The following is a 21143-nucleotide window of genomic DNA, read 5'->3' on the forward strand; positions in this document are numbered from 1 at the left end:
CGCGCGCCCAAAGAGCATCACCGAGCTGCCTGTGAGTCGGTAGAAACGTCTTCGAAGCCTTGTAACGGAGTCGGTGAAACGGTTCGCGTTGCACGAAACCGATCGGTTAATTGCCCCCGTAACGAAGCCGGCGAATCCATCCTCATCCATTTTCCTGGTTAAATTGGTACGGCGATAACGAGTGTTGAAGCTGCTGGATGAGTTCTTCGTCGAATCGTACCGTTTGTCAAACTGCGAAGTAACGAGTGGCGAATTTTAATTGCGCCGAGTCCGTTCGACGAAAGGTACAATAACGACAAGAGAACGACTCGTAGTCGAAGTTGGGAACAGTGATCGAGGGATCGTGAGTTCGGAAAGTGATAAGGGGTCTACTCGATTGGTGCTTGTAGTCGTCGATCGAATGAACCGAATTGTTTGTTTGTTTTTATTTTTTTTCTCTCTCTTTGAGTGATTACAGATCGCGAAGGAGTGAAGATACGATAGCGAAGCGAGACGATGGGAATCAACCGTAACGGGGCAAAGTAGCGGAGGGTGAGAAAAGCGGCAACGATAACGGCTTCAAGGAGCGAGTGCGGTAACATGTCGTCGTCGACGAGATTCAAGGGGGAGAAGTGCTGGATAGTATGGCTCATGGTAACGTCTTTGTACCTGAGGTCCACCCTTGGTCAGATAGTCCAGAACTGCCCGTCTAGGAGCGAGATAGCACCGTGTTCCTGCATCGTTAAGAAGCAGGGACTCGACGTCGTTTGCGAGTTTACCGACTTCACTCACATCAACAAGGCGATGTCGGTACTAAAGGGCAGGCCCAACACCATCATTTACTACCTCAAACTGCGACACAACAATATGCCGAAGCTTCAGGGCTTCGTCTTCCTCGGTCTTGACATTCATCATCTCACCGTTCACAACAGCAGTCTAGCCGTCGTCGAGGAGACATCTCTGAGCTCGATAGGTGAGTTACCAATTTTTGAATGGTCTCTGAGCGATCCTCTGTCAAAATTTTTTCGGCGTTTGTTTTAACGACGATGCGGCGAAGCTTCGATCCTAACGATAATAATTGTCCGTTGTACTTAATCACTTCCAAGCTGCGTGAGAAACTTGTTTCTAAACAAGCGTCGACGGTTGAGACCAAGAAATTAAATGGTATTGAAATGTTTTCACGAACAGATCAGCGTGACGGTTGACACGCATCCTCGACTGACCAAGTCGTCAGAAATTCATCTGATTCATACATTTTTGCAAAGAAAGAATGTCGAGGATTCAAATGGACGGTAGAAACAGTACATGGATTACAATTAATGGTCCCAGTGTATACGGGTACTTCCGAATGAATTCGAAACGAGGTTCTTTTTTTCCAACACCATTCGAAATCCGTTTTAAAGATTAGTCCGAAATGACCAAGAACTGGAGGTAACAAAACGCAAGATAGTGTAAAAAAAAAAGTAAGAGTAAGTCGAATTTTCAGCGAAGGTGATAACGTGACTTGATCGCTGGCTATTTCCCTGTTGGTATATAGACGCTAAAAAGCGAGTTTTGTTACGGCAATTGTAAGTAGCCGCAGATTCTCGGGGACATTGAACGACCATCGCATTTCGTGGGGTGCCTGTAACACTTTGACGAGTGTTTTTGTGGCCGGGTTTTTACACCCAGTATCTTGCACGCGTATCGAGGAGGACTGCAAAGTTCAAAATTCGTGCGAATTGCGGAGCTTGACGTTTTTCTCGTGTTAAAAGCGGATTACTTACGAGCTTTGGTGCCGTTTGATGCAGGAAAAGGACTCACCCAGCTGGACTTGTCGCAGAACTCTTTGCTCGTGGTGCCGTCGGCGGCGTTGAAGACCCTGCATCACCTTCTGATACTGAACCTGAACTACAACAAGATAAGCGCTATCCATGCGCGAGCTTTCGAGGGCCTTGACACCTTGGAAATCCTCACCCTGTACGAAAACAAGATATCAGTCATCGAAGCCGACGCGTTCAAGGGTGTCGACAAGTGAGTGAGACGAGGGATGTTATTTTTCAATAAGAGGTCCAAGATATACACTGAGAAAAAATCCTTGCTGCACAGGCTGCCGTACAGTCCTTGCCAAACCCAAAAATCATTCCGCAACTGCGGGTACGAAATAGAAATTAGGTACGTTTGATGGAACCAAAAAAATGTAATAACGGATCTATGAATCCAATGATAGAATAAAGTCACCGGCGATACATTTTGACTTTGGTTCAACGAAAAATTGATTTTAGGGTCGTGCTGAAGTTTAAAAAATACGCTAAGCTCAACCGAACATATCCAACGTTGAAGGTACTAACGAACCATAATCGTACTAAATAGTTACTTCATTTTGACAAAATTGAAATTCTTGTCTAAACGATACACGTTTCACGAAAATCTTTCATCATCTACAAGCAGTGAAGTTTTTCTCAGTGTATACGTAACTATGAAAGTCGAAAATTTTCCTCGGTATCGAGTGGCGCTCGTATTTAGACACCCGGATCGAATGTTTATATGAACCAAGCTCGAGGGGATTAAATAGGCGGCGATATACGTGCTTAGCAAAGCTAAACCGGGCCCGGTTATATACGTTATATATTTTACAACGTCACCTAATCCCCAGGCTTCAATCAGAGTCTCCAATTACGCCAGGTCGCGTTCCCAATGGTTCTGCCACTGCTGCTTCTGCCACGCCGATAGATCTGGTCGGATCCAGTCCTCTCGATTCACGGACCTACCTTAACGTGTCAGTCGAGTCACCGCGAACCTCGTTATTTTTTCAAGTCTTCCAAAGGAACTTTTTTCCCCCCTTTTTTTTTCTTCTCTACTCTTTTCTCACAACAGACGATAAGGGTTAAACTTCGCCCTTTTGAACTTTTCCCTTTTTATCGGTGCACGAAATTCGATAATCCATTACCCGATTATCCAGGCGGAAAAACCCGGCGGATCGAGTTCTAGATATTTTATGTTCCTCGTCGATGCGAACCGCGTTACAACGGACACACTGTCGACTCTGATTTCAGTCGGAAATTGAAGCGGTTGAATTTAGGCGGAAACGAACTGAACTCTGTGCCAACCTCGGCTTTGTCCTCTTTGGAAATGCTGAAGAAGCTGGAGATGCAGGAGAACAGGATAAGCACCATCCAGAAGGGCGACTTTGCCGGTGAGTCTGTACACTAAAAATAAAAGACACAATGAGAGAAATTTTTAGACTTTAACTATTTTCATTTCTTACCGCAATCGAAAATCACAGTTCTAGGTAGAAAATGAAAATTAGTTTTATAGCCGTTACCGGAAAGTCTGGTATCCTTTACTATTCTTTCGCATTACGATCACCGTTTTTAGATTTACTCGCAACTGTTGCGAAAATTTAATGCTTCGCGTTTCGGAAAGGCTGATTGAAAGAGATGGAGAGAGAACGAAAAAAAGAAGAAAAAAAAAAAAAAAACAGGACAAAGAAACGGAGAAAAATCTTACCCCCCGAGTGAATTCCCAGGGAGCGGTGAATTTCCCCAGTCGTTGGGTGAGCTTACCGATATTCGGCCGACAGGGTGAACGGTATTGTTTACTCTCGCCGAGTATCGCGGTATTCATGAGGGGGATGTTTTCTACGTGTATTGGTGAACGTCGTCGAGGCAAAAGCGATCCCGAGTGCAGCACCGACAGAGTGGAAACGCCGAGACCGAAGAAGATTTCCGTTGAAATTTTATAACAAGATTCAACTTTTCCCCGAAGCCAATTTGTAATTTCGTTCACCGAGTAGTTGTTTCGCCCTCGTGCAAGTCTGTTCGCATTTACCTGCCGAAGCGATCGATGCAACGTGCATTCATAGACCTTCCAGTACCTGCCAAAATTATTGCTTGTTATTATAATCTTCAATGTATCCCACGGGGTGACAAATTTAAGGAAATTTTTATGTTCATCGCGAATTAACGGCGGATTTGCAAACTTTCTCTGTTACACTGCTCGCGAAAATTGTCAGCTGCGTTGCTCTCGTGCACCTGAATCTAGGCGTCCAGTCGTAAAACCGTGCAAGTCTGATAAGATACTTTCAGGCGCTGAAAGCTGCGGAAGGAAAATTGCGCAGCATTTATGAGCGCCGAAAGCACAAAACGTGCTCTGTTTTTCCTCCTTTAGTTCTAAAGTTCAGGAGTAAAATAGAAATGACAAAAGAAAAAAAAAAAATTGTGAAGTTAAAAAATAATTACCGATTTGTGAATTACCTGGAATAATATTTCATTTAATTTTGAAAAAGAAAAAGAGGTGAATACCAATGATTTTTAAACCGCATTTATGCGATGCTGTTGCGATCAAACAAAGATATTTTTTAACGGCCGACTATGCGTTTATCAGATAATTTATTTTAATCCTTATTCTCAACGCTAATTTCACAGGTCTGCAAGAAACAATTTTTTTTCCGATACATGGGATGTTTTGAGTAAATATTAAGTTATCGAGTGTGCTCAATCCAAAAATGACTTTCATTTCCCTCCATCGCGTACAGTATTTATGCAAACTACAAGACTTTAGCATAAAAAAACGCATATTAACGATGAAAAAAAATCCACATTTCATTACAATGAACTAAACAATATTTCTTGTAAAATCAAACAAACGATTTCTTCGTGCAATGTACTTAACATTCCCTGTTCATTATTTTTCCCTGTGGAATCTTTTCTTCACCTCTTTTATACCTCTCCGAACACGCTTCCACTTTCCACTTTTTTTATCTCCTTGTTTGTATTTATTCTCAAGCCTCGCTCCAATACATAATAATCGAAAGTAAAAAATCACTTTTCCATAGGATTCTTATAATCAAGAATAAGATACCGGATTTAGGGTTAAGCAGAAGTTTAACTCTGAATGAAACTGCAAAAACGAGAATTTTTTTCGAGATATGAAAAAAAAACCTGTGTCTTCAGCCGAGAAATTTCGGCTCGGTTATTAATTGAATCTTTCGTTTTTCGACGCAGGTTTGAAGAGCCTCGACTCACTGGGACTCGCTCATAACAAACTGCAAGTAGTGCCAGCCGGCGTCTTTTCGCATTTGACGCAATTAAACTCTCTCGAACTGGATGGAAACAAAATCACCCACATAGATCCGGACGCGTTCATCGGCCTCGAGGGTGAGTTATTTATCGTTACAATTACCGATTCAATAATCAATCGGGAAAGAAGCGATCTAGGCGATGGAAATCGAGAGGAGAAAATAACGATTAAATTAAATTCTTCGTTTCTTTCGACGGAAATTTTTCGTCAAAATTAAATATCTCACCCACAGAATGGACACGTAACGATTTTTTTTCCCAGACGACGAACGAACGTCCAACCTGCGGTACAAGTTGAGAGCATAAATATGAATAAGCGATATTCCTCCCTTCTTACGCGCCTTCGGCCATTCACCGTCTGCGCAGTCTGGCCAAAGTTCGTTCGCTTTGAATGAAATATTAAACAATTTAGTGCATAAGCCCGCCGGAATAGAGTAGATCTCGTATTTCAAACGGAGCTTTTCATTCCGGCCGTTTCTCTCGGCTTGCGTTTTAACCACGAGGCTTTAAGTATTATACACAAGTATCAGCGAGTTGTCGCGAATATAGCGTGAGAAGTTTGAACCCCTCCTTTTGGAAACTGATCTTCGTTTCGTTAGCTAAGAAAGACTCGTGCTCAAGATTCAGCTTCGAAATTTCAACGGATACGTCGGTGAAAAAAGGATCTGCGATCTGTTCGATCGACGCTTATTCCCCGGTTTGACGAAATTTCGTAGCGACAAACAAGATTATTTTTTTTTTCAAGCAAATGAGTTCTCTAACGCGTTCGTGTTTATACGTACCGCGTATGCGTGTGTAAATTTTTTTCTTGACCATTAGGGACGCGAGAGCTTTCTTCATTAACATATTAATGTCCAACCTCTGGGACGCGAGGCAATTAGGTGAAAAAATAAAGGTCGGGAGGTGTTTTCATTGTCGTTGCGGAGAAATAATACGGGGGAATAAATTAAACGAAAACGTTGCTCGAAATTATCGCGTACAACGGATGTCGGGGAAATAAAGCTTTCGAGAAATAACCGAAATTCGTTGAAAATGACGAATCGCTGAGAGATCGTTGAAAAATCGTACGTAAATAGGGGTCGAATGTCTCGGATCACGAAAGACTTGTTTCGGAATTTCGTAACCAAAGTATCTCAGTTTTGCCTCAGAAAGCCTCGAAACTCGCGGATAAAGACTTGAGGCGTGCCTCGTGCCGTAAGAAAATAGTAAAAATAAACGATATGTTAATCATTGTCCCAAGCAACGCACGCGACTCTAGAAAAGTGCAAAGTCCGATAAGCGTATTGCGTGTAATAAGCGGTTGAAAACGAAGGAAGAACAAAAAGAAAATGGAAAAACGGCAGTGCAGAGATTGTGGGAAAAAAAGAATCTTGCCTCGGTTTGTTTGATGTTCGCACGAAGAATCCGATTCGAAATTTAACAAAGCTATTTATTTCGTCCACTGTACGCAAGAAATTATGTCGGTTCAAATTTTGAATAAAAAATATTGTCAACTATTTCGTATGTATTTGTTATTTATACCCGCGAGTGCTTGCAATTATTACAACACTTCGTAGCGTCTTTTTTGTAAAATAAGTCGTATTCTGTGCACGTAGTATAAAATACGTATGTATTTTCGCTTGGTTGCAGAACATCTCCAGTATCTTCGACTGGCGGACAACAAGCTTCACATGGTACCAAGCGACGCGTTAAGAAGACTTCACCGTTTGCGTCACCTGGATTTACGGGTCAACAACATCACCGTATTACCGGAGGACGCGTTCGCCGGTTACGGGGACTCGATCACCTTCCTGAATCTTCAAAAAAATTTGTAATCGCTCGTATTTCACCCCGATATTTTTTATACTAGTTATCTCGCAACGAAAATCCCTCCCCTCCCCCCGATGTGAAAAAAAGTTTCTCGAGTTCGTGACCGTGTGAAAAAACTGAGCGAAGAACAAGTGGAGAAAGAAAAAAAAAAAACAAGAAGCATAAGAAAAGACAATTTTGCGCGGGAGATGAAAATTTTACAACATGAAATATTTCCCTTTATAAAAGAGAAATAATCTAATATCCTCTTCTCCGCAGCTTCGTTAAATTATTTGAAAGTTCTTAACGTTTGTGTAATAATCGTGGAAAAATGTTTCGAAGTTCAAAGTTTCCTTGTCGGTGTGATATTCGTCACGGTTTGTTTTTTTGTTTGTTTTTTTTTTTTTTGGTCGTTATCTCAACGACCATCGTTATTATTATTGTTGTTTGAATCGGACGGTATTATAATTGCTTAGCGAGTTTTCTTTTTTTTCGTTTCCTTCGCGACATTTGGGGAACGCCTGGAACTTGGCGGCAAAGACGGGAAGAAATTACGACCCAAACTCTTGAGGGAGTAAAAAAAAAAAAAGAAATTAGAGCGATTTCTCGCGTTATACCTGCGTTATACAGCTATAACGGAGGTAAAATCCATTCGAGCCGGATCGCTGCACGGCCCGTTATCAACCGCGAGAAATATACGTAACAACACTCCGGGGACATTTTAACGAATTAATGACGAAACTTCTTGGGACGTTATATATATATATATATATATATATCGACTTTAGTCGCCGTCTCTCTCCCTCTCTCTCTCTATCGCACCCTCGGCAATTTTCCTGCAGCCATCTTTGCTCACGAAAACAACCCGAAGGGTGTCCCTGTCTCCCTTATTCCCAAGCATGTAATTTTCAAATCCACGTGGGAAAATTCCACCGGTTGTATTCGAGCCGCCAAAGTTTCGTGTTTCACGTTTCGTACGCGGTAATTTTCTCTATGAAATTACAGTTTTTGTTTATTTTTTTTTTTTTTTTGTCCGCTTACGAACGAACGATCGACGGACGGTCGATTTTACGCAGGAAGAAATTTATGGTTCCGTATAGAATTTATATATTATTTTTTTGTTACTGTACGATTAAGTGTATTCAATTTTTAACCTATGCATATAACAAGCGAAAAAATCGACTATGAATACAAAATGAAAATTAGTATCGTTTGCTTTGACTAGAAATTCCGATGTCGACGAGTGTAATCACACTAATTATTTACCATGGTCACGATATTTTATTGCCGATTGAAATTGTGTCGTAAAGTTGAGGCAATTTTTTTTTTGTAGAATTAATTATTTTTCGTAACTAAAAAACGAATAAATATTTCTTCGGTTAATGGAAATATCGATATTACGTTTCAGAATCAAGACTCTGCCGCCGATGATATTCGAGAATTTTAATTCGTTGGAAACGCTCAACTTGCAAAACAACAAAATGACCCACGTGCCGGAAGAGGTGATGGAAACCGTCATCGACACACTGCAGGTCATCGATTTGACCGGTAACGAGTTGTGAACATAAAAAATAAAACAAATTCATAAATAAAGAATCATGAAAGAAAATCCACCCTCGCTTATCGATTTCCAACTAGATTCCTTAAACATTGATTTATACTCTGTTCGTTTTCTCACCACTTTGACGATCTTCGGTTTCAGACAATCCGCTGATCTGCGACTGCGAGCTTCAGTGGTACTCAAACTGGTTGAAAAATCTTCGCGACAAGGACGACGAGGTGATGACGAAGAAGAGGACCGTGTGCACGATGAGTAACGAGCACAGAGAATACGCGGTGCAGAATCTACCCTTGGATCGAATGGGATGCCAGCCGATAGCCGAGGAAAAATCGTCATCCGGTAACCTGGCGGTAAAACTTGTCGGTCTTCAGTTCGTCATCACCGTGAGCTTCGTCGTTCTGTTCTAAAACGAACGAAGGAACATATCAAACCTCGTTTTATTTCGTTTGATTTAGAGAAAAATTAAAGAAAAGAAAAAAAAAAAAAATGATAACAACAATCTGAAAGTAAAGAAAGAAGAAAAAAACAAACGGAACCATATTAACGTTGATTCGGTGAACACTTTCATTTATACAAATATATATTCGCATATATGCATTTATGGCTAATACATGTGTGTACGTCTAATGTTATCTGTAGTTCGCTCGATGAGTTGTATCCCAGAGAGAGAGAGAGAGAGAGAGAAGGGAGAGAATTTAATGATCACGTTATTTTGGTATATTATATACCGAATGTAGAAAATAATGTAGTCCTCATTTTTACTCACGATTATACATACCGAGTATGATTGAATATCTTCATCGTTATATTATAGATCAAGTCGGCCGGGTTTAGAATCGTAGAAATTTTCAAACTGGGATCTAGGTGAATTTAGGGATCGACCGTTAGCTGTTAAATATTATTTTGCCTATCGTTAATTTACATTTTAGAGTCGTACAATATCATTATACACCTTTTGTTTGACGTTTTTTTTTTTTTTTTTGTTTTCAGGATATGAATTTATTTTTCTACGAATCGTATACCTAATATATTATATAATTGTATTATTAATATGCCTGCATATTAATCACGCGTGTTTGATGGCGCGTGTGAAAAAGAAAAGGATGGCAAAAAAAAAAAAAAGAAAAAAAAAAAGGAAAAGAAAAATTAAAAAACCAGTCAAATTATCTTTGACAATCGAAACAATATAAAACTATAAATGCATTCTCTGCTGATAGAGCGAAATCGTAAATACAACATAATTATTACAAAGAATATAATTTTTCTATAACGAATCGTATAAATAAATGAACATATAGAAATATATATACACAGATGTATATTTACAAAGCCGATAAATTTATATAATACCTTAGGTTTGTATTGCTAGTATTTTCCGTTATTTTTTGTTTTTCTCATCTCTTATACGTACGTGTATAAATATATTATTTAACATTATTAATTATTTGATAATTTTTTAAGGTATACGCAATTTTATGAAAAATATAAACGATCCTTGATGAATCGACGCACGGTCGACGGACATTTTCAGGCGAAAAAAGAATTAAAATTTCGTTAAAGCAATTGGGGAAAAGATTCCGAAATAATTGCGGAGGTGAAAAATCGATCTGTGAGAAAATCTACGAGAGGGCAAATATAATCAGCTGCTCTTTCGGGCAGCAATAAACAAACGTATACACAATACGGAGAGACGATATATATATATATATATATATATATATATATATACATACATATGCAACATATCGCGAAGCGTACGAGCTTTCATTATCAATCGATACATATCAGTAACGTTGCCAAGATATTTTGAAAAATATACAAATATACAACACGAGGAACGAGGGAAAGTAAGAAAATAAATTAATAACAATTGTTTCAACCCGATAGATTAGAAAATTGAAAACACCAGCCGGGATGACTTATAAGTGTAAATTGTAATGTGTGAGGGAAAATACGGAAGATAAACAAAAAAAAAAAAAAAACAAGTAACATACGACTCTACAAATACAGTCGCGATTTAATCGCGATCACTGTCGCATTTAAACACCATCGAATCGATCGATTCGACACAATTTGTCGTTCAGAAAAAAAAAGATGCAATCGCATAAAAAAAAAATATGTATACACATATATAAATAAAAGTAAAGATTGAAGAAAAGTAAAGAAATTGGAATTGAATGTCAACTCGTGCCGCGATACGAAGCTATCAATTGGTTCGAGACTAAAGATGCGAGAAAGAAAAATGTATGAGTAAACGGAAGAGAAGAAATTTTTGATTTTATAAAAGTCGTTCGGCCGAAGCTGCTCGTATTCTCTGACTAAACTGACACAACGGCAACGCAATGACGATCCGTAAACGAGATGCAGGAAGTCTACACTTGAGTCACGTCGTCATTGTGATTGTTTAACCGTTTTATTCAATCAACTTTACAACCGGCTTTCGAGATCAGCGATTGTAGTTGTTATTAACATTCTTCTCCTAGGCGACGACGTCTGAAAGCCAACGTGAAAACTAAAATATGTATTATTCGTCGATCGTTACGCTACGAGTATCGTGATTTTATGCGAAAAACCGAAATTAAGCAACAACGACAAAAAGAAGGGGGGGGGGGGATAAGAATTGTCGCGTGTTGATATTCGGTCTGGTAATGCAGAGAAATAAGAGCGTCGCGAACAAAGTCTAATAATTCGGAAAATTATGTTTTCACGTGAATTATACGGAGAGGAGAGGAGGGTTCTAATGATAAGAGAGATTCGGTGAGCTTGTAAACGGAAAGTAAAAAAAAAAAAAAAATTTTAAATTATATAGATTTATTCATTAGCTGTATACTTATAATATAAAACGTAATTTATACAAGTATTAAGGCTAAGGGTTACCACGACTTTGTTATACCGGACTTGGAATATAATATTATGTAAAATTGTACGGTATATTCCGTAGTATAATAATCGAGACGATTGTATTATGAAAGAAATCCAACCACCACGTGAAAATCTGTGAAAAAAAAAGTCGTCGACATTTTTGTCTATATTTACAGATAGAGAGATGAAAGAAAAAAAAAAAAGAAAATATCACGCGTGTCGAGATTCTTTAGAAAAAATTGATTTCGTTAATCAGCGAATCAAAGCGAAACCTGACAGAAATTTTCTGATATACGCAATGTCATGTATTTCAAACCGACGAATACGTCCTCCGAAAACGTTAAAATACACCGAGAGTTACGATCGATTCACGTTGTCGGCTCGATAATAGTGGTGGATAACGTTAACTTAGATTTATACATACATATATATATACATATCATTATCAAACGCCCGATTCTAACGCGTATTGTAAAATGATTATTGTGAGAACAAGCATGCATAGTTTTTAAGCTTTTATCATATATTATCACACCTAATAACGTATATTATCGATAATATTAGACTTGGCAAGATCGAGTCTGTATAACCACTAAAAATCATATACATATCCTTAGCGTATGATGAAATTTGAAAGAATTTATTTGTTAAAATCTATACGATATATATATATATATATATACATATACATATATACTATATATTATATAACATATATACACACCCAAATACATATCTATATCGATATTTATAAATATATAACTTACAAATCGTGTCTCTGTATGCAGGATATCGGAATTCAGCTGAAACGATTTTAAGGAGTTCCGTTCATCAAATTAGCCGACTTTTCCACCATACCAAAAAAGCGTCGAGTAACCTCACATTTGTTGCTATTTAAGTATTTTATCGAAAATACATCCGCATAACGAACGTACAGTCCGACCGAATGTCCTGTATCGGTGCACCCGATGTTGTTTATTAATTTTTTTGTTTCTCTGCGTACTTTTAATCTCACGTTAACATATCAAAGAAAAAAAAAAAAAAAAAAGAAGTTAAAATTAATAAACAAAAAAAAATAACCACCGGATTGCTGCTATCTCCGTAGAAAGATTGCCTTCCTATTATTGCTGTTTTGTGGTCAGATTTTATCTCCAAACTGTTACCTATACTATCAACCAAATCCAGCAGAAACGTGTGATTTTTATTTCACTCTCCGTAAAATCGTTCGTTATCAATTACAGAATTTTCTTTTTTCGAAATAATTTATTTCGTCTCATACGCCAACCGTGACTCTTTGCCGGCCCTATTAAATTTTGCTCAGGGTACGCGCGCGGGCATATGCGAACAAATTTTTCACCATTCGATGGGGAAGAAACGAAAGTCAAAAACAAAAAAAAAGAAAAAAAAAAAAAAATCGTGCAATTTCAGTTGATAAATTTGAACGGAGCGAGCAGCACTCGGGGAACATTTACATAGATGTAAGAATATTTAGAGAAGCCTCTGCCTGTGGATTAAAGAAATGAAGTATATTTCATCAACTATACCGTTAACGATACCATTATAGGATTTAGATGGTCGATGCTCCTGACGCTAAGAGTTATAAATTATTTATAAACGTCACATAGCGTGTAGCGGATTTAACGCATATATATATATATATTGATATATTTGATGACGGAGGAAAAAAATTATGAGAAGTTCAAAAAATGCAAAAGAGAAAGACCGAAGTTTGAAAGGTATTGAAAATCGAAAATAGATTATACAAAGACACGCTTCGTTATAATAAACAGCGTTGTCTGAAACGTGCTGTAAGATAATGATAATTTTGCATAGTAAACAATTGGAAGAACCACATACGTACTAATAAACAAAGTCGTCAGATGCACTAGAGGTAAAAGTGAAATAGATAATGATAATAATAATAAAAATAATAATAATAATAATAATAATGATAATGATAACGATAATCAAGCGGTATTTTTGTACAGTATCTTATGGTGTCAGATCTATGCCGGCGCATCCGACGACTGATCGAACGATGAAAAAATAAATAGACGAAACTGAAGCTGGGAAAAAGGAAGAGAAAATTAAAAAAAAAAAAAATTAAAAAAAACCAAAACCAGGCTAAAAGAAGAAAGAACTTCCGTTTCGCTAAGTCTGGTTACACAGCTATGAATATTATCGGGTATAAATTAGTAAGCCAATATTTTCCATCGGCTTGATAACACCTGAAAACACCCGTTTTCCAAACATTAGAAACGTTTCCATCACACTGTGAGCCGTACACGTGATCCGTGAATGTGCGTTTATGTTACACCTGTGAACTAGAAGAATAAAAAAAAGAAATAAAAAAATAAAAAAAACAACACCGATAAAGAAACAAGTGCATAATAAACTTGGACAAGTGAGCAGTCGAAGTTGTCACTCTGATAATCGCATTGCTGCAAAAAAGTAAGAAAAGATATTTCAATTTTCCTTTCGACGTATTAATTTTTTTCGGATCTTATTATCCGTCACTTATAATCGTCTATTGTTTATGTGGTGGCACATAGCGGTAGAAAAGTAAACGAGTCATCTTTAAATATATTTGATGTGTCCCCCTGAATCTTTTCCAAGTTGCGTATAGCTTTATTATAAATATATATATATATACATATATATATATATACATCTCGATGGATATTTTATGCCTAATGTTATAATTGATGTTACACTACTTTACACGTATGTGTGTATATTCTATATAATATAATACGAATTACCCTGACGGTACATCTTTATTATGGAATATACACACGTGCCTATTTAAATTCTAACTTCTACATGTCACCGTTTATTATGGTCGTTAATAATAGTAATAAGCATAATAATAATAATTATAATAATATTGTGTATGCGGTACAGTCAAATGAATAAAGATTACCTACGCAACATTTTTTAAACGCTCTCATTCATCCCACAGCTGTCACCGATTTCGTTGACGGTAAGTATACACAAGTGAGAAGACTTTAAATTCGGAATTTATTTATTTTATTTATTTATTTTTTTTTTTTTTTTAACAATGTCGTGTCACTAACGTGGCAAATTATCAACGCGTAAAACAAAGTGAAAAATGTTAACGTTGAGCGTACGGATGCTCATAGACGACGTATGTACGGAAGCAATCAATATCTATTGATTGTCAATGTCAATGGAACGAGATAACGGTTGGGAATTCGTCGGTATTCGGACGATGCGATACGCGATTACGGATCCGTCAAGCGAGTGAGGAAACTCGAATTTGAAATCAACTCGCATCGTGTGGATGTTGGAAATTTTTTGAAGGTTTGCAGTGTTCGAAATCGAATGACGATTTCTTTTCGTTTCAAATTGACGTGGGAACAAAATGAGAAGCAAATTTTCTACGAGGACATAAATATTAGTTAAACTTGAATTTGTTTTAATATATTTATTCCGATTAGATGCAAAAAAGATAAATAAATAATTAATTTTGGCTGAATAAATAATTTTGGCGCGGTCACGACGAGAGCTTAACGCGAAGGAATAATTATCGTTTAATGTTTCATCGACGGTCTAAGAGTTAAGCTGACCTGAATAATTGATTGTCGGGTGAGTTAAAAAGCAATTATACGAAAAACGTTGGACGCAAAGTAACCCTCGACTGATTAGTTATTAATTGTTCGAACTGTTTTCATGGGACCATCAGACATCGCGTGGCGAGCTATTGACGGTGAAATTTTCAAACGTAATTCGAGTTACTTAAATTTGAGCAAGCCAGTTGAAAGGCTCGAGTAATATAATACGGGAGAAAGAGTCGAGGGAGAAAAAGAAGAAACTCTAATATGAGCTATTATCTAATTTCTATCAAGCACAGTCATTCGTCACGGAGTTTGTTGTACCTTGAGTGAAAAGTGCGAGGCACTTGACGGTTGCATCCAATACCTGCTTCGCGGGGTGTTAAAAAACCGAAAGCTCGGCTACCTCATCAACGTCAAACTGTATCTGGGTACCCATAGTAACAATAATCCATCGCTGGATTGAACGGAGTGAATACGGCCTGTGTGTGCGGACGGATTTGAAAAGCTTTGGTTGGTAATGCAGACACGTGTGTCGCTTCACTGTTCGCCGTGCATCCAGTCATCGGATCGTGCTCAGGCGTTAGGTACCAGCGATCATGGGCTTCCCAACGTTTGATTCCAGGAAGGAATTAGCACCGATTCGTGAAACCGGTAGAAAGTAAGTTCCCAACACTGTGTTAAATAAAATAAAACGAGCCAATAATCGTGAACGTCGATCCTTTTCGTCCAGGAAATTCGAGTTCTGGAACATGGCAGTCGTGGCTATGATGGCCATTGGCATTGGTCTTCTCCTCGCGACTTACGTCTTGGCCGGATCTTCAACGAGGAAGAAATCGGTCCAGGATAGTAACGGGGCAAGCGAAATCTCTGGCCTCAACTTCGGCCAGAATACCACCGATGAAAATCTCACCCTAATAAATCAGAGGCTTCTGCCCATGTCTCAGATATACTGCAGGATAGAAACCAACTGCGTTGTCACCTGTTCACGCATCCCAGCTGCTTCGAGCCCAGGAATCATCGCCACCGTATTTATGGACTCCGAATACAAGGTGAGCTCACGGAATCGGAATGTCCGTCAAGTGCCGATTGGTTCAGAGTTCAGAGAAGATCAGACTCGACTAAGGGACTTATCTGGACTGAAATTAACATATTTTTCAGAGACAGTGTGCAGAAAAGGAGCTTGTCGAGGAGCTGGTGTTCGATAACTGCAGGTTTCCGGCCAACGAGCTGAGTTCCGAATGGCTACCGATAAAATTTCGATTAAGGAAATTGACCCTGAGGCGTTGCGGACTGACGGCAATCGACGTGGACGCGTTTAGATCGAAGCCATTCCAGGAACTTCGCGGCTTGGCGATTATCGGGAACCGGATAAACGCCCTTCGAAAATCGTTGTTCGATGGCCTGACGAGTCTGGAGGAATTGGCGATAGTGGACAACAGCATTGGACTGCCGGAGCCCGAGTTGCTGGTTGGAATAGCGAACTCTCTCCGGATTCTTCAGCTGGACAATGCGATCAGAGGGGAACGCACCCTGACCAAGGTAATCGGTAGTCGTCCGCTTCGCAGGGTGATCGTACTGTCGCTGACCAGAAATCGTCTGCCAAAACTATCCAGAAACATCTTCAAAGGTGTTCCAAACGTGCAATCGGTCCACCTTACAGACTCGGGTGTGTCGATGATCGAGCCCGGAGCTTTAGATCCCTTCTCCAGAAGCATCCGGCAGCTCTTTCTCGCTAGAAACAACCTCACCTATCTCCCAACAAACGCCTTCAGTCGTATCCTGAGGTCAAATCCCAACTTCAGAGTCACCCTCGCCAACAACGACTGGAACTGTAGCTGTGGTCTCAAGTGGCTCAAGAACTTGACAACCATCCTGATCGACGTTCCCCGATGCTCTAGGCCGGATCGAAACGCGATGCTTTCGTTCGCGGAAGCCGATTTCTGCGAACAATCCGACAGACCATCGACTGCGGTTTTGGAATCCACCGACGAGCCGGTAAACGGTGACCCAGAGTCAATGACCTTGACCTGTGACCAGAAGGATCAAGAAGCCGACACGAGGACGTCTAGGAGGCTCCTCTCCGTGCGAGAATTCATCGTCAGAACAGGATACCCGGGGTTCTTTCTCAGCCAGGTGACAAACGGTTCGGTCCACGTTGTCGTGGGATCGGAAGCGACCTCGTTCACCTTGGTGTGGTTCGTCAAAGACCTTGAGGACATCGAGCCGCAAAGTGTGAAGTGCGTAACGGACGTCGCGGGTTCGGTAACGCTGACGGAACTGCAGCCTGGACTGGTCTACATCGTCTGTCTGCTGGACACGAACAACGGCGACCTTACCTCGCCCTTCAACTGCCAGTCGATCCAGATGCCGAAAAAGGAGTCCGGGAGGTTGTGGCTGACGGACGAAGCCAAGACGCCGATTATCGGTGGACTAACGGTGGTCCTCGTAGTCGTCTGCGTTTCAGGAGCCATGGGTTCCTACTGCATTGTACGCCGTAACCCGCGGCTCCTGAAGGGCAGCAAGCGCATCATCATGGTGAACCACAGAGCGGCGGACGCCATCGTTCTTCCCGCGGACTGCCGTTTGGATTCCTTGAGCAATACCGGATCTTTCGCTCGGGAACCCGGACCGACGGTATCAAGTTCGCGCAGCAGCACCACCAGCTACGTATCCGGTATTCAACCCACCAGAATGCAGCTTGTGTCCTGGAGGATAGGAAGGATCAGGGAGATTCTGGCGTGCGATAATCCGAACAAGTTCAACGCCGAAATCCCGCCGCCCCTTCCGCCTCCTCGCAACAAGTCGGTAGTACCTTCGCTTTCTCGCAGCCTTGAAGAGGCTGGAACCGGTTTTCAAGAGCGCGGAAGACCGAGATCGGTGTCCGATTTTCGGACGAACGAAGAAGAAGGACTGTGACTTGTTATCGGGTGATCGCGAGACGTTGTATCGGTGAAGGATGAATGGTGTCAGGGTGCATCGATTGAGCGGAACGAATCTATCTATCGGTTATCACGATCCTTTGACAAGCTGCGAGTGTTACATCGACGTCCTTACCTATCAGGGATGGATCGATGATCAGTTTACCCGGTTGATCTTGCGCCAGGGCATTCACGCTTCGCAAGCTTGCACGCTGTGTGATTCGGCTATTGGACTTGATTAATGGACCGCCATGTGTCACAGACTAAGTGCTAGACGCGCCCCGCTATTGTTAGGAGCGTAAATAAGATGCACGGGCAATGCCAACAATAAGACCTCGGTTTAATCGATGGGTGAAAAATTTACCCTGTAATAATTCTGAGGTAAGAAAAAAGAGAGGAAAATTCATGGCGATGGAAATTCGAAACTGTCTTTCGGGCGTTCACGACGGCTCAAATCAACACTCGATTGCTAAACGTAGGTGTGTAAAACTAATTCTCAAAAGGTATACCAGCGGTCTATTAATAACGTCTAGCCGGTCACGCGACCGGGCAACGACTTCGTTATCTGATTGGCTAAAAGGGGGTTGCGTTATATCCGTTCAAGATTGAAACCGCTGCTAGGTTAGCGAAGCTCTATTCCACGTACCAAAGACCTCGGCAACGGGCTGCAATTCCTTGGAAAGGATATCGTGCCGTTTGGCCAATCGAACGCGAGCCGGAGATTACAATGCCGGTGAATTTTCAAGCCCGAGAATTTTGCAAACGGCTGCAACAAATGCAGCGGCGACATCGTCCGGTAGAAAAATGTTCGACGGTAGTTTATAGCGCTTTTGAAATATAGCGTTGTACCTGCGTCAAAACGGTCGATTAATATACGATCGCGAGTAAATACCGCACCCACCGTTTATAATAATAACTTGCAAAGTATACGACGCGACAATTAATTTGTCGTTATGATTCCTGGGCTTGGAAATTTGTTCGATATAACGATCTGGGGAAAATGGCGCGAAATAAAAATTAACTTGTAGGATAATCCGGCACAGAATGATCGATCGTGTTTACCTAACGCTCAGATAAGCAGCTTGACAGTTTTCGGACGATGAGTAAACCGTTTGAATGGATTTTAATCACGGGGGCTAATCGTAAGTCCGTCAAGTCCTGCGTACAGTCAGATAAGAAAGTTCCAGGCTCGGCGTGTTGGGAAAAAGTTATCCTTCAATTTTGCAACTAAAACCAGGAATTACAGTAAATTCGGTAACGCAACTTACGACGAATGAAAGGAAGAAACAAAAATCTGTGAGTACGTTATCAGCTGATTTTTTCGTTTCAAATATTTTGGATAATTGAACAAGGACGATAATTTCTATCGGCCCATTTCGCATATAACGTGAGAAACAAGTTGAAAGTCTATTGCGCCAAGGTATATTAATAACAAAATAAACAATGTAAAAACGCCACGTAGTTAGATGCAGTTATCATTTGTAAGGTATAACTAACGACCGATGATCGACGCCTATAAACGCTTACGAATTATAACCAATAAACAATTATCTATCGTTGCCAATTAGCTGACGTACTATGATTGGCGATGATGTATTGCTGCAGCGTAACGGAATGCAGCGGGCAACGTCATTGCGTCGATATTCGTTCTAGCTAATTAGTAGTGCGAGGTCGAACTTTCCGTCGGGTTTGAAAACAATTAGAAAAAAGTACGCAGCTTTTTAAACCGTCCGACAATGTACTTCGCCATTTACATGACAATTAACTTCGTCAGTCGGCGAGACGTTGAGCAGCTGGAAACTCACAGATAGCTGATACCGATTAACGATCTTTTATCCACCGTATCAGGATTCGTTAGGCACAACTTCGCCGTCGACGTCATGGTAATTAAACACTCGTTCCAAACAGTGGATCATTAATGTTCGGCAAACATTCTCGTTTACCTAAAAATAAAAAAAAAAATAAAAAAAAAAAAAAAAAAACAGCTTGTAAATCTGATTCGCCTTCAACTTTTGTCACTATTCAATGATCGTGAAAAGCGATATCGAACAAAGCTGATTTAATAATATAACCTTCCAATTTTCAGGACGATCTCGAGTTGTCCAAGGAACAAATGGACCGTGAGTAAATAACTTGTTGACAATTTCACCGAGCGTTTGAAAATCGTTGCGATTTAAAATTTTTAGAAACATTAAAAAAGCACCAACGTTTTCTCTACAGAGTTACAGCTGGCTTTCAACGCCTTCGATCCCGAGAAAAAAGGCTGCATAAGTACCGACATGATCGGCACGATTTTGGCAATGCTGGGTCACGAGCTTGACGACAGAACGCTTCGCGATCTTGTCAGCGAACTCGACATAGACGGTGAGGATCGAATCGGCGAATGATTGAGCGCAAGAAACTTTGCGCTTATTTTATTTATTCATTTTGTTTCTATTTTTTTTTTTTTTTTTTTTTTTTTGTTTTTTGTTTTTCATAACCGACGCATTTTTCAGGAACCGGGGAAATACAGTTCGAGGAATTCTGCATGCTGGCTTCGCGTTTCATCGTCGAGGAAGACACGGAGGCGATCGCTAAGGAGCTTAGAGAAGCTTTCCTGCTTTACGACAGAGAAGGGAACGGCTACATAACGACCGACGTCTTCCGGGACATTCTTAGCGAACTCGACGATAATCTGCCGGAAGAAGAACTCGACATGATGATCGACGAAATTGACGCCGACGGATCGGGGACCGTCGACTTTGAAGGTTGGTGTTTTTACTCGTGCTGAGAAAGCAAGCTTTTTACCGTGTATCGTTGTAATCCACCCACCTCCCACTTCGCCTTTTTATCATTGCAGAATTCATGGCAGCCATGACCGGAGGATAAGGCAGTTTTTCACGAAGGAGAAAAAAACAATAAATAAATAAAATTCATCATAAAACATACGTCAACTAACGCGAAGGAAAGTGAATAATGAAAACGACTTTTTTTATCCCGCTTGCATGATATACATTATATTATACACACGTTACTTTATTCCCGTTGCTGTGCTGCGTAAATTTTCTGCACGCAATACGACTCGAGGTGTAAAAATTATTCTGTATAATACCGTTAAATTGCGTCTGCACCATGAAGATTAAACGACGTTACTATATTTATATGATTTTATATTGTGATAGTGATGCAAGCGTTATATTATACATTATACCTCTGTACAACGTTATTGCAATACTATGTATAAACGTGTTAAAACTCGATAAAATAAAATGAACTTCGACTGTAATTAATAGTATACAATTCTGATTAATCGATCCCAAGATGACGAAAATCCCTCTCAAAACCGTCGAACATATATTCCCAAATTTTCTATTCTGTTCTCGAATACATTTATGCGTATATTGGGAATAATTCGAAA

General features: G+C 40.1%; 2 protein-coding genes and 1 long non-coding RNA gene across 7 annotated transcripts in view; 2 read left to right on the forward strand and 1 right to left on the reverse strand.

Annotated features, from left to right (window-relative positions):
* Window positions 1-10349, forward strand: part of LOC124182047 (leucine-rich repeats and immunoglobulin-like domains protein 1) — a 57657-nt gene extending 47308 nt beyond the window's left edge. The window contains exons 2-8 of one of the 3 annotated variants that reach the window (XM_046568835.1): window positions 449-952; window positions 1770-1992; window positions 3015-3154; window positions 4965-5117; window positions 6669-6849; window positions 8236-8375; window positions 8530-10349. In XM_046568835.1, the coding sequence (XP_046424791.1) occupies window positions 580-952; window positions 1770-1992; window positions 3015-3154; window positions 4965-5117; window positions 6669-6849; window positions 8236-8375; window positions 8530-8795 (1476 nt within the window). In that variant the 5' untranslated portion in view covers window positions 449-579 and the 3' untranslated portion in view covers window positions 8796-10349. Of the gene's footprint in view, window positions 1-38; window positions 953-1769; window positions 1993-3014; window positions 3155-4964; window positions 5118-6668; window positions 6850-8235; window positions 8376-8529 lie in introns of those variants that run through there. The other 2 variants (XM_046568834.1, XM_046568833.1) reach the window with 2 other exon arrangements.
* On the reverse strand, window positions 3041-8609 carry LOC124182052. The gene is made up of 3 exons (XR_006870675.1): window positions 8506-8609; window positions 3525-3835; window positions 3041-3167 (listed from the first exon to the last, which is right to left on the reverse strand). It is a non-coding gene; the product is annotated as an uncharacterized LOC124182052 (long non-coding RNA).
* A 4957-nt stretch (window positions 10350-15306) lies between the features above and the next one.
* Window positions 15307-20703, forward strand: LOC124182046 (troponin C, isoallergen Bla g 6.0101-like). Of its 3 annotated transcripts, none has more exons than XM_046568832.1 (5): window positions 18721-19042; window positions 19833-19866; window positions 19967-20110; window positions 20242-20493; window positions 20586-20703. In XM_046568832.1, exons 2-5 carry the CDS (start codon window positions 19860-19862, stop codon window positions 20612-20614), a joined length of 432 nt encoding a protein of 143 aa, XP_046424788.1. In that variant the 5' UTR covers window positions 18721-19042; window positions 19833-19859; the 3' UTR covers window positions 20615-20703. The 3 variants fall into 3 exon arrangements, with proteins under 3 accessions (XP_046424786.1, XP_046424788.1, XP_046424787.1); XM_046568831.1 differs by lacking the exon at window positions 18721-19042 and adding an exon at window positions 19384-19629; XM_046568830.1 differs by lacking the exons at window positions 19967-20110; window positions 20242-20493; window positions 20586-20703 and adding exons at window positions 15307-15486; window positions 15559-15877 and having other exon boundaries at window positions 15987-19042; window positions 19833-19865.
* The last annotated feature ends 440 nt before the right edge of the window (window positions 20704-21143 follow it).

Source organism: Neodiprion fabricii, chromosome 5, assembly GCF_021155785.1.
Source record: "Neodiprion fabricii isolate iyNeoFabr1 chromosome 5, iyNeoFabr1.1, whole genome shotgun sequence".
In the NCBI taxonomy this organism is placed as follows: Eukaryota; Metazoa; Arthropoda; class Insecta; order Hymenoptera; family Diprionidae; genus Neodiprion; species Neodiprion fabricii.

Coding starts and splice junctions, on each gene's coding strand:
- LOC124182046 (XM_046568830.1), top strand. CDS start 15,425: ATGGGCTTCCCAACGTTTGATTCCAGGAAGGAATTAGCACCGATTCGT. Junction 15,487..15,558: donor ATTCGTGAAACCGGTAGAAA/GTAAGTTCCCAA, acceptor CTTTTCGTCCAG/GAAATTCGAGTTCTGGAACA. Junction 15,878..15,986: donor TTATGGACTCCGAATACAAG/GTGAGCTCACGG, acceptor CATATTTTTCAG/AGACAGTGTGCAGAAAAGGA.